Raw genomic sequence first — 12,417 nt, 5'->3', positions numbered from 1 at the left:
ACTTTTTCAAGGAAAAAAAAATGCAAATCAAACATTTGTTTTACTCAATAAAGCAAAAGCTACAAGTAAACTGATACAAGCAACGTCGCCATCTCTTTCAAAGCGGCTTTCAAAACGTTCGCATACTCGGCACGGCAGCCAATCAGAAGCCTGTTTCGTGCTTCGGACTATACCGTGACTGAAAAGTGTACTAGAAAGTAGAAACTAGAAAGAGCAGTCCACGTGGCTTTGATCAGACAACACAATGCAAACATTGCATTGTGCACCATGACGAAAAACGACAACTGCAGCAAAATCTTCAGCAATGGATAATTACCATCAATTAAAGGACAACCGACATCTCCGGACAAGTTGTGTCCATAATTTGTAAAATGGCTTCAAATGACTTCTACTGAGCGTATTTTACAAAGATTCCACCGCATATAACTATATTTTACGTTTTAAGACTCGCGCTGAATATTCAGGAAGTGTTGTTTTTGAGTTGGTGACGAGTCCTCACCCCACGTCACTGAAGGAACGCACCTGCCCGTAAAAATGACAGATTGTAGCAGTCCTTCCATCACGTCAAGGCATTTTGCTGTACTTTGGTCTGAAAACGTCGTGTAGGACGTTTTCAAACCAAAAAGACCAAAACGAGGCAGAAGTGGGCGACAAAGCTCCATGTAAGGAATTAATCAGCCTGTGGAAACGGGCTGATTAATTCCTTACACATCTTTGTCGCCATTTTCTGCCTTTTTTGGGTGAGACATTTCCTACCCCTGATGCCTCAAAATGACACGGAATAAATGCTTTAATCGAATGCAAACGTGTATGCTTTCTTCTTGAGAACTATTTGAATCATATTCATAACTGGATGAGTAACAAGAAAGTATATTCTCCGAATCTGAAGCCACTGTTTTTATTCTCGAGCAAGACATCTTGCCGTGACACTACGAACATGGGGGCGGGACCTTCTGAAACTGGCCACTTACGGTTTCAAATTGAAGTACTTTTTAGACACTTTAAGTCATTTTTATTGGTGTTTTGCATTTGACTAAAAATATACGGCGTGTTTTGGGTACTTTAGATGCTACAAAAGGTTTTTCTGATGTCAGGAAACCAAAAAAGTGATGTCGGTTTTCCTTTAAGAAAAACAAATTGTGTAAATGGGATATCCACATTTTAAATCTCTGTCTTTTTCAAGGTTGCTGAAGAGGACAGTTCCCCCAGTTCCCAAATCTTATTTTATGTTGTTCAAAGTAAAGGTGACGTAACAGCAGTAAACATGTTCCTATTCCATTTTTGCTGCAGAGAAACAATTGAATAATTAAATATTTTATAATTTGTCATTTTGAAGATTAATAACATAGTATTTGTAGTGCATTAAATTGAATTTGAATTTGTGTCAGTGATTCTAGAGCAAGGCGAGACGTCTTGGCGTTACGTCACGAACAAGGGGGTGGGACCTTCTGAAACTGGCCACTTCCGGGTTCAATTTGAAGTAGTTTTTGACACTTTTAGATTATTTTATTCGCAAGATATAAGGATTAATGAATAAAACAAAAATGAATAATAATCAAATAAAATAATCTAAAAGTTCTAAAGAGTAAAGATTAAAATGTAGTCATCTTGTCATTGCGGTTATGCTTTTGTCGATCATCGGTTAACCTTTCACAGATTTCTCAGGTCCAGAAACACTCCCGAGGCAACTTGCCTAATTCTTTAATGGTTAACTTGTAGTAATTGGTGGAACTTGATTCCTTACCACTCCGGAATGACCTCGAGCCCGCTCCTGTGAAGCAATTTCTCATAATTCAACCAATCATGGGGTCTTCACGGTGTATCCAACTTAAAATTGAAAAAAATGATAAATCCACCATCTCGGATAAACTGAAGTTATACTTCTTAGGAACTGTAATGAGACCAAAAGGGATAAGAAATTGACCAGGCAGAGGGCAAACTCATCGAACAGAGGAATTTTTCCCCCTCCAAGCTTGAGGTCTGGGCAGATGGACGCATCTCGCCCGCCGACCCAGATCCTCAAAATCCCCCTGTAGCCCCTGGCCATTTCTCCGGAGATTCATGTCTGTGTGGATGCCATTGGGCTCGTCCCTGCCCGCCGGGTCTCAGAACCGTAATTCATGCGTTCTCCCATCCCAGTCGAGCTCCTCTAAGTCTAAGAGAGAAGGGTTACCGTCCTCCTGGTCACGGAGCCCGAAGTCTCGCGACCGCAACCTTCCTTTTTTTTTCCGCAGTTTCGCAATCATCCCTTTTTTATCTGCTTGGTCACATCATGTTCTAGAATGTTCTATTCCCCCCCATCTCGTCATCCAAGCATGGAGGAGGCAGTACAGTTCAAGCCAGGACACGGGGGCAATCCTCCCCTGTTTTGACCAGCGAGGTGATGTCCGGACATGTCAGGACACGTTGCTCAATCCTTTTCTGGTTTGAACTGGTTGAAGGGACCTTGCGTCCCAGGCGAGGCTGACTGATTCAGCCTCCCAATGATAGACAATCTCTTCTGAAGCTATTTGCAGCGGTTTATAATGTATATAAATTGACATGCTGCTTGCATATCTCTTCCGGAGGCATTTAGGAGTTTAAACCTTAGCTTTTGTTACACATCATATGACATTACTGAGAGAAAGCAATGATCATAAGGCAATATTTTTCACTCAAAGCGGTTACAAAGTATTGCTCAAGCATTTGATTAATATCTCTGTTCCTCTATTTCTCGTCTCACAATGACTGGCTAAAGAGGAAATACGAAGAAAAGGAACGTTTTCTCTTCTAAAAACACTTCTTTACACTTGGTCAATTTCTTGTAAACTGTCGTATTCCGTAATCATCTATGCATGGCTTTTTATGAGGCATTGACTTTGGTATGTTTTTTTTTTTTCATATTTTAATTAACATGACTCTGGTTTTTCAAGGTGGGTGACGCCAGCAGGCAGCCATTTTGTTTGAATGTATTGTGGAATTCTTTGTGGCCAGAAGTATTCTATTCACGGTTAATCCACGTATCTGCGGCTAGTAATCGACTTTTGGTCGGGTCACGGCGGACATCCAATTTCATTTCCTTGTTTTTTATTTTGGGGGAGGGGGCTTAATCTCCTGTTACCTTGACAACTATACCTATACGCGTTACCTTGACAACTATAAAGTAAGAATGGCATTTAATGCAAAAATATTTATAACTACCTCAGTTTTGAAACACGCAAGAGCCAAAACGCATAACTATGATATTTGGCCGCCAGTGTCAGTGATCACAGTCCAAATCTTTGAATAAATGTGATTTGAGTGCACGAAAGCAGTCAACAAATATTCACATGTGCAACTTAGACGGAATACTGCTTGTTGATGCTATATTTTTACGTTAATCACGATAATTTGTGTTTCTTTCTTTTAGCTGTTGAACATCTAAAACAGGGAGACATCATTTTGAAAAGGGAGCTTGGAGAAGGGGCATTTGGCAAAGTCTTCTTGGCAGAATGCTCCACTCTGTGCCCAAACAAGGACAAAATGCTTGTCGCTGTAAAGGTGAGCGGAATGAAAAGAGGGGGTGAAAAGGGGGGAGAGAGGGAGTGAGGTGTGTGTGTGCGTGTGTGTGCGTGTGTAAGTGTGTGTGTGTGCGTGTGTGTGTGTGCGCGCGTGTGTGTGTGTGTGTGTGTGTGTGTGTGGAAGTGTGTGCATGTGCGACTTTGTGTGTGGGTGCGTGTGCGTGTTTGTCTGCACATTCTGAAGCTCAAAATGTCATCATCATGTCATTGCATATCACAAATCATATCTTTGCTTTTCTCCTCTGACTGCTAAATATTGTACACTCAACTTCCACCAACCCAGTCAGTTAAAAAAAACATTGATCAATTTGATAAAATACTAAAATTCTAAAATAATAAAACTTTAATCAAAGTCAAAGTCAGCTTTATTGTGAAATATGCTCATATGCATGACATACAGCACGGATGAAATTACTGAATGACAATATTTTAAATGTGTCTGCCATTTTTGTACTGCAAAATTTGTTGACCTTGTACAGGTAACATCCGAGTTACGACTGGGGCGAATTACGCCCACCCGTATTTGCGACCACAACCACCAGACCATTATTTTATTTTTTTTTTCAACGCCTGGAAACGCAATGCGCTAGCAGCCCGGCAACGCATACGACAATTTTGGCCAGCTACCCATCATCTCACTCTCGCACAGCAATCAACTGAGTGATGGCACTGGCGGGGGAAGTGTCCGCCGACGTCGGGACTGGAGCCGAGGCAGAAGGCCGCCGGCACATAGGCGCGCGGGACCGCCATTACGAGAACGGGGGGAGTGTCCACCGACGGCGTCGGCGCGGCCAGGCCGAGAACCAAAGCACGTCGCCGCTTGGGCGCGCGGGATTTCCGCGACAATGACGCCAGCCCATGGCTGGCGCTGCCGCCGCTGCCTCTTTGAGACAGTTTGTTCTGCTTCGCGCCGAGGTGGTGTATTGGGTGCATCCGAACCGCAGACGGCCGCTGGGTCGGGCGGAGCGTAGGGGAGGAGATGTAAGGCCCAGGAGAGGGCAACCGTTAGAACACCAGCAACCCAGACCCACACCCGCGTGCCGCTGTGGCATCCGAATCAGGTCGTTTGCAAGTCATTTAGCACATCTAATTTAACATTTTGAATGGATTTCAACTTACGACCATTTTGACATACGGCGGTTTGGTCGGAACGGAACCTGGTCGTAAGTCGGATGTTACTTGTGGAACATTCTTTGTGGTACTCTGCATGGATTGGAATATTAATATTTTGGGGGAGAGTTTAAACCTTAAAAAATGTTATATTGTAGCTGTAGAGAAAGGAACACACACGACTGACTGTAGACATGTCCTTATTCCGACTGCTAAGAAGTATATCAAACTAAAACACGGAAAATGCAGTAAAACATTCTTAACATAAACACGCTGAATACCTGCTGGTTGAGATGCATGGTCCTAGTGCCCGCCAGACAGCCCCCAGCCCCAGAACACCCAGAAGGAAAATCAAGATGAAAACTTTGCAGGGGGCTTCACCAGCCTGCCACAAGGACTACGCAGTCCTTCTTTCAGTGGCGCAGGTGAACTTAATCGGGCAGGCGACCCAGATGAGACCAGAGTGGAGGAACGACACTCAACCCTTGCACGCTGAAGTGAGGCTGGAGGTCTCAAAGGCCTCCGTGGCGTGGGACCAAGGCCGGCAAAAGGTCCTCACTCAAAACCAAATGAGCTGGTTTGAGCCGGTGAAAACGCACTCGCTTTTCCCACCCGTCTCAAGCACAAAACTCTTGAACACCGTGTTCAAGCACTCTAAACGGACCATCATACGGCAGCTGGAAGGGAGAGCAGTGGGCATCATGGCGCACAAAGACAAACGGTGCAGATGGTGCAAACACCTTCAGAACACAATGGTGAACCAGCGCTGGAATTAGAGGCTCGACTGACAAAAAGGGGAACGAAGGTGGAGTTGAAACTTCAGGCAGAAATTCACCGGGAATGCGGAATGGCTGACTGAGCACTAACTTTGCCAGAGCCGGTTTAAGTCTTTTTTTGGGGGCGAACATAGCCTGAGCAGGATCTACGGAAGACTGTCCACTTAGTTACCGTCCGATAGCGCGGCCTGTAGCGCAGCTTTAAGTGACCTGTGAAAACGTTCACACATCCCGTTAGCCTGCGGGTGGTAGGCCATAGTAATAATAATAATAATAATAATAATAATAATAATAATTGAAGAAAAGGTTTCTTCAGCCGTCATCTGTACTTCTTTGAAGGTGTCGGACGTTTTGCTTCTTATCCAAGAAACTTCTTCAGCAAACTGTTTCTTGGATAAGAGGCGAAACGTCCGACACCTTCATAGAAGTACAGATGACGGCTGAAGAAACCTTTTCATCGATGGAACACTCCTGTATGACTGAGAGCTTACACAGACGTAATAATAATAATAATAATAATAATAATAATAATAATACATTACATTTTAAGCACCTTTCAAAGCTCCCAAGGACACTTTTCAGTCACAGACAAGCATAGCTACTATGATAAGCAGCGTAACTGCACACCCAAGGACTGCGCCATGGCCGACTAGAGATTGGACACAAACTAGGGGCCCCTGTCCGAATTGATTTTGGATGGCCTGCAGAAACGCGCGACCCCGGACAATTGAAACGAGCGAGCTATATCTGCCGAGGTCGTGAAAGACAGGGGGACTGCTTCCGGCCATCTAGTGGTCCGATCCACCATACTAAGGAGATGCATGCAACCCTGAAAAGGAGGGAGTGGCTCGATCAGATCCACATGAACATGGTCAAATCTCCTGGCCAGAAACAGAAAAGCTTCAAGGTTTGCCCGGGTGTGCCTGTGGACTTTGGCGCACTGACATGCAACGTATGCTGCTGCCCACCTCCTAACGTCCCTTCGTAGTCAGTTGACCCCCAAGTACTTAAAATTCTCCACCTTTCTTTATCTCTTCTCCCTGTAGCATCACTCTTGCACTTGGATCACTCTCATTGACACACATATATTCCGTCTTGGTGCGACTGATCTTCTTTCCTCTCCTTTCCAGGGAATACCTCCACATCTCTAGTTTCTTCGCCTCCTGTTCCCTGTTCTCGCTACACATCACAATGTCATCCGCAAACATCACGGTCCAAGGACATTCTTGTCTCACATAGTCTGTCAGACTGTCCATCACCATAGCAAATAAGAAGGGGCTCAGAGCTGCCGCCTTGTGGAGTCCCACCTCCACCGTGAATTCCTCCGTCACACGGACAGTAAACCTCACAACTGACTTACAGTCATGATACATGTCTTACAAGTCTAAATGAAATAAAAGCAATACTTCATATCAGTCCTCAATTGTGTATCAACCTGCAAAAGGTCGGATTAAAAAACGCCAATGGGCCGGTTCTGGTCTGCGGACCATAGTTTGCCGACCTCTGGTCCAGACAAATAGACCCAAAACGTTGTTCCTGGGAAATATGGTTCCAACCATTAGAAAACACTGCTTTTAATACACAGTGCACTTGACCTGACATTTGATTTAAATAAACAATGCACTTTTTCTCTCTCTCCAGACTCTGAAGGACCCCACTTTATCAGCAAGGAAAGATTTCCAACGGGAAGCGGAACTGCTGACTAATCTCCAACATGAACATATTGTGAAGTTTTATGGTGTTTGTGTTGATGGAGACCCGCTCATCATGGTCTTTGAGTACATGAAGCATGGAGATTTGAATAAATTTCTCAGGTGAGCGAGGAAAAATGTCAACCATACGTGAGACTATACGAACGCAAAAAAAGTTAGTCAGCGTGTCCTGGGCCTCATGTGCCAGGAAAACGTGAGCAGTGAAGTCATTATTACTGTATGCCTGCCTGAGTCACCAAATGTAGAACAACACTACTCCTTGTGAAGATAGAAAAGGTCTACATTTGAGGCAGTCATGGTCAAGTGGTTAAGATTGTCCTCTGCCATAATACTCTCCAGACTCATGGCTGTGATCAGACACTAAACCTTGCTCCCCAATCTTCAGGAAGGCAACTCCAATGTGTACCACAGGCAATGTTTATGCCAGTCATCCTGGTTTTCTGAATTCCGTCGATGTCTTTCAATTATATAAAAACCTTTTCACACATTCCTCAGAGCACATGGACCAGATGCAGTGATCCTGGTGGACGGACAACAATTGCAGACTCATGAAGAGTTGGGTTTGCCCCAGATGCTTTACATAGCCAGTCAAATTTCCGCAGGGATGATCTACCTTGCATCAAAGCACTTTGTGCACCGTGATTTGGCTACCCGAAACTGTCTGGTCGGGAATGCTCTACAGGTGAAAATAGGAGACTTTGGGATGTCAAGAGACATGTACAGCACTGATTATTATCGGGTAAGATCATTCAAATTTGTTTCAATAAATTGTTTACAATAACTTGCTCATGTTTGGAATATTTAGAGAATGCATGTGTATCTACTCCAGTCAAGGATCATGCCCTGTACTGATTTCCAAAACGTTTATTTGTGGAACACAGTGAAAACTAAAAGGCATTTGAAACAACAATCAACTATACCACAATCTCTTTGACAAGACATAAATAAGCAAATTAACAACATACCATGTGTACCTTGTTAACCGAAAGTAGATAAACTATGATGATGTCGCATAAACTTTATCGTTCTCTCTCTCTCTCTCTCTCTCTGGTTCTGTCGCTCTCTCTCTCTGACGACTTTGTTCGCACATCGAAACATATAACACGGAACCAGACAAAACATTCCAAATAAACTATTGAGGAAGATTTTCAGAAAAACATAAATATAAAGTTTCACATAGAGACGTTAAACACCTTTACAAAACAAGCCCAAATAAATGATATGTGTTTTTGTCAACCAATTACTCCATACTGGCGCCAGTTACCGCATGTCCATTACAGGCAGCTGAATTTACAAGTTGTGTCCATAATTTGTAAAATGACTTCAAATGACTTCTAGTGAGCGTATTTGACAAAGATTACACCGCATATAGCTATATTTGACCTTTTAAGACTCGCACTGAATATTCAGGAAGTCTTGTTTTTGAGTTGGTGACGATACCGACTGTGATGTCACGGTAGGTATTGTCACTGACTGAGAAAGTGACACACAATGCATTTTGGGTACTTTGTTTGGTCTGAAGACTTGTTGATCCGTGTTGATGGCGAAATTAGAAGGAAAACACATAAATAACGCGATGGTGAATTGTTGTGTGTTGCACCAAGACGACTATTTGATCCTCGCTGACAAATCAGCCCATTTCCAATGGAGCTTGGGCGCCATCTTGTGCATTTTCTGGGACACTACATTGCTGTCATTGACGGCTATAATTGATATGGGAGGACTCCTTTAATTGATTGCAAACATTTATGCTTTCCTCTTCAGAACTATTTGAATCATATTCATAACTGGATGAGAAGCCTGAAAGCATCTCCTCCGAATCTGAACTGCGTGAGCCCATTGTTTTGTTTCTTGAGCAAGGCAAGACGACTTGGCGTGACATCACGAACTGGGGGCGGGACTTTCTGAAAATGCCCAATTCACAGCCCAATTTTTTTGCAGTTTTAGCACACTTTAAGTCATTTTTTAATTGGTGTTTTGCATTTGACTAAAAATATCAGCCTGCGTGTTTTGGGTATTTTCGATGCTATAAAACATTTTTCTGATGTCAGGAAACAAAAAAATGGTGTCGGTTGTCCTTTAACCTGCACATGGCTTTATTTTCTTAATAGATGAGTGTTTTTTATTGTTTTAACCAGGGCTACCCGAGTAAACCAAGCTCAATTGTATGCTTGTATGTCCAGGTGAGAGGTCACACTATGCTGCCGATTCGCTGGATGCCTCCAGAAAGCATCATGTACAGGAAATTTACAACAGAGACTGATGTGTGGAGCTTTGGTGTTGTTCTCTGGGAAATCTTCACCAATGGCAAACAGCCCTGGTTCCAACTGGCCAATCACGAGGTACATATGCACTGATATTTGCACCAAAACCATATGTCAAAATTGGAATCTGAGTTCGAAAGGAGGTTAAAAAAACAAATCGGGGAAATCTTCACAATCAGAAAAGTCCAAGTCTTAAAATAAAACATGGCGTGCGAAAACAGAAAGGCTGTGTGAAAAACTAGGACAAGAAGACAACGGCTAAATCCTTCACTAAACCGATATGGTGGTGTGAGGTTCAATTTGCATCGTTCGTACAACAGCCTGCTTAGGCAACATAGGATTAGTAAGTCTGATGAGGTGATAACAGAGCAAAGAGCGCAATCAGGCCAGTTGTTCGTCAGGACAATAGAAGCAATCAGTGGAGTTGCAGGGAGTAGTCCTCTGCTCCCCCCCCCAACCTGAGAGCAGGGACCTATCATATCAGAGTCCGGCATTGCCACGTCTGGACAGTAGGGATATACATCTATATAGGGCCGAAACGACCAGTAAGACTTTACTTCGCTTGAAGAAGCGTCTTGGATATGAAGCAAAACGTCCGTCACCTTCAAAGAAGTACAGATGACGGCCGAAGAAACGTTTTCATCGATGGACCACTCCTGTACGACTGAGAGCTTACACAGACATAGCACAAGAAGATGGCACGAGAGAAAGACATCAGAACCAGAATCAGAAAGCCTTTAATAATCCCACAATGGGGAAATTTGCAATCTGCAGCAGCAATTTGAAACTGGGTGGGGGGGGGGGGTCAAAAGATTAAAACATTCTACTCTATGTGGATGTAGTAGAACCGGCTTTCGATCTTGTGTGTTGTTCTATCATCACTTTTTATATGTATGCAGTACAGTATAAATAATAGAGACAAGTCAGAACTATGTTACGCGTTGGACTTTATAATCTGTGTCATTTTTCATTCCAGGTAATTGAGTGTATAACTGAGGGCAAGGTGCTTGAGTGCCCAAGGCTCTGTCCCAAAGAAGTTTATGACATCATGCTTGGCTGCTGGCAGAGAGAACCACATCAGCGCCTGAACATGATGGACATTGAAAAATCTCTGTTATCTCTGGTGAATGCCGCACCAGTCTATCTGGATATATTGGGTTCGAAAACTATCGTATGACGAGTTATGGAATGAAAATTTAGGTCAGGTAGCAAATTAATGTCATGGAATAAAATACATGACACATCAACAGTGCCTCACATCGAAGTTCCAGGTTTGACTGCTTTGTTATGGAACAATTAAAGGACAACCGACGCCCCGGACAACTTGTGTCCATAATTTGTAAAAGGGCTTCAAATGACTTCTACTCAGCGTATTTGACAAAGATTCCACCACATTGAGCGATATTTTACCTTTTAAAACTCAAGCTGAATATTCAGGAAGTCTTGTTTTTGAGTTGGTGACGATTCCTGACGTCACGGAAGGAACGCCCCTGACCGAGAAAGGACACAATGCATTTTGTGGTACTTTGTTTTGTCTGAAAACTTTGTGTTGATGGCGAAATTAGAAGGAAAACACATAAACAACGTGATGGTGAATCGTTGTGTGTTGCACCAAGACAACTATTTGATCCTCGCTGACACATATACCCAGCAGACAAATCAGCCCATTTCCAACGGAGCTCTGGCGCCATCTTGTGCATTTTCTGGGTGCTACATTGCTGTCATTGACGGCTCAAATTGATATGGGAGGACTCCTTTCATCGATTGCAAACATTTATGCTTTCCTCTTCCGAACTATATGAATCATATTCATAAGTGGATGAGTAACAAGAAAGCATCTTCTCCGAATCCGAACTCCGTGAGCCCATTGTTTTGTTTCTTGAGCAAGGCAAGACGACTTGGCGTGACATCACGAACTGGGGGAGGGACTTTCTGAAAATTCCCAGTTTCGAGCTGATTTGTGGCAGAATTTGCACACAAGTCATTTTTATTGGTGTCGTGCATTTGACTAAAAATATCCTCCTGCCCGTTTTGGGTATTTTAGATGCTATAAAATGTTTTTTTGATGTCAGTTAGTAAATAAATAACGGTGTCGGTTGTCCTTTAAGTGAAAATATAAATGAGACCGTGGAGATGTGTGTGTGTGTGTGTGTGTGTGTGTGTGTGTGTGTGTGTGTGTGTGTGTGTGTGTGTGTGTGTGTGTGTGCGTGTGTGTGTGTGTGTTTGTATTTATTGTGTCTGGATATCATTACTGGAATGAACCTACAGTATATGAACACAAACTAGGAAACTAGCGAATTGTTACTCATAAAAATGCACTAAGTTACTTGAACACACTCCTGTAGGTATGTTGTCATTGAAAATTAATACAGTAAAGTCTCGTTATATCGATATTCAAGGGAGTCCGAAAAAATATCGATATAACCGGGACTATCGATATATCCGACCCTGTTTGCATGTAATTTTCTCTGTGCGTGCATAGAAATAGTATCGATATAACCGGGACTATCGATATATCCGATATCGATATAACGAGACTTTACTGTATTTAAAATTACAGTAAACACAGTATGGCTTGATGAATGTCCTGTTGTGACTATTATTTGTGACTTTTTTGTACTTTATGTTACTTACGGGTTGAGTGAACGCTGGCGCGTCTGGCTGCCGCTGCTCACCCGCAGAAAAAAATATCCTGTGGCTGTAGTGTCCGTGAAAGTTTTGAAAGACGCTTATGAATGAAACGTATTATTATTGTTATTGTTATTGTTATTGTTACTATTATTTTTATTATTATTAATTTTTTTTATATACCCTTTAATGTTTCAGTGGCTGTTTTGTGACTATTTATTCTGTGTGATCCCTCACAAAATATCGACTTAGATTCCTCAATGAAATCCCTCTGAATATCATCACTTTCTGTCTTCCGTGTCAGCCTTGCACCCTCTCATGACTTTGTGTTTATGCCTATCAAGACTGACTTTGCAAATTCTGTTTAAATTCTTCTTCTGGGTCCTAA

General features: G+C 42.7%; 1 protein-coding gene across 1 annotated transcript in view; it reads left to right on the top strand.

The window, feature by feature from the left end:
• Window positions 1–12,131, top strand: part of LOC148898531 (NT-3 growth factor receptor-like) — a 52,874-nt gene extending 40,743 nt beyond the window's left edge. Inside the window, exons 14-18 of the mRNA XM_088995750.1 lie at window positions 3,389–3,519; window positions 7,067–7,239; window positions 7,633–7,876; window positions 9,321–9,479; window positions 10,378–12,131. Of these exons, the coding sequence (XP_088851876.1) occupies window positions 3,389–3,519; window positions 7,067–7,239; window positions 7,633–7,876; window positions 9,321–9,479; window positions 10,378–10,578 (908 nt within the window). The 3' untranslated portion in view covers window positions 10,579–12,131. The remainder of the gene's footprint in view (window positions 1–3,388; window positions 3,520–7,066; window positions 7,240–7,632; window positions 7,877–9,320; window positions 9,480–10,377) is intronic.
• The last annotated feature ends 286 nt before the right edge of the window (window positions 12,132–12,417 follow it).

Source organism: Hippocampus bargibanti, linkage group LG05, assembly GCF_051943395.1.
Source record: "Hippocampus bargibanti isolate YZ-2025 linkage group LG05, ASM5194339v1, whole genome shotgun sequence".
NCBI lineage: Eukaryota > Metazoa > Chordata > Actinopteri > Syngnathiformes > Syngnathidae > Hippocampus > Hippocampus bargibanti.
The sequence above is the reverse complement of the archived record's forward strand: the minus strand, read 5'-3'. Positions and strand labels throughout refer to the sequence as shown.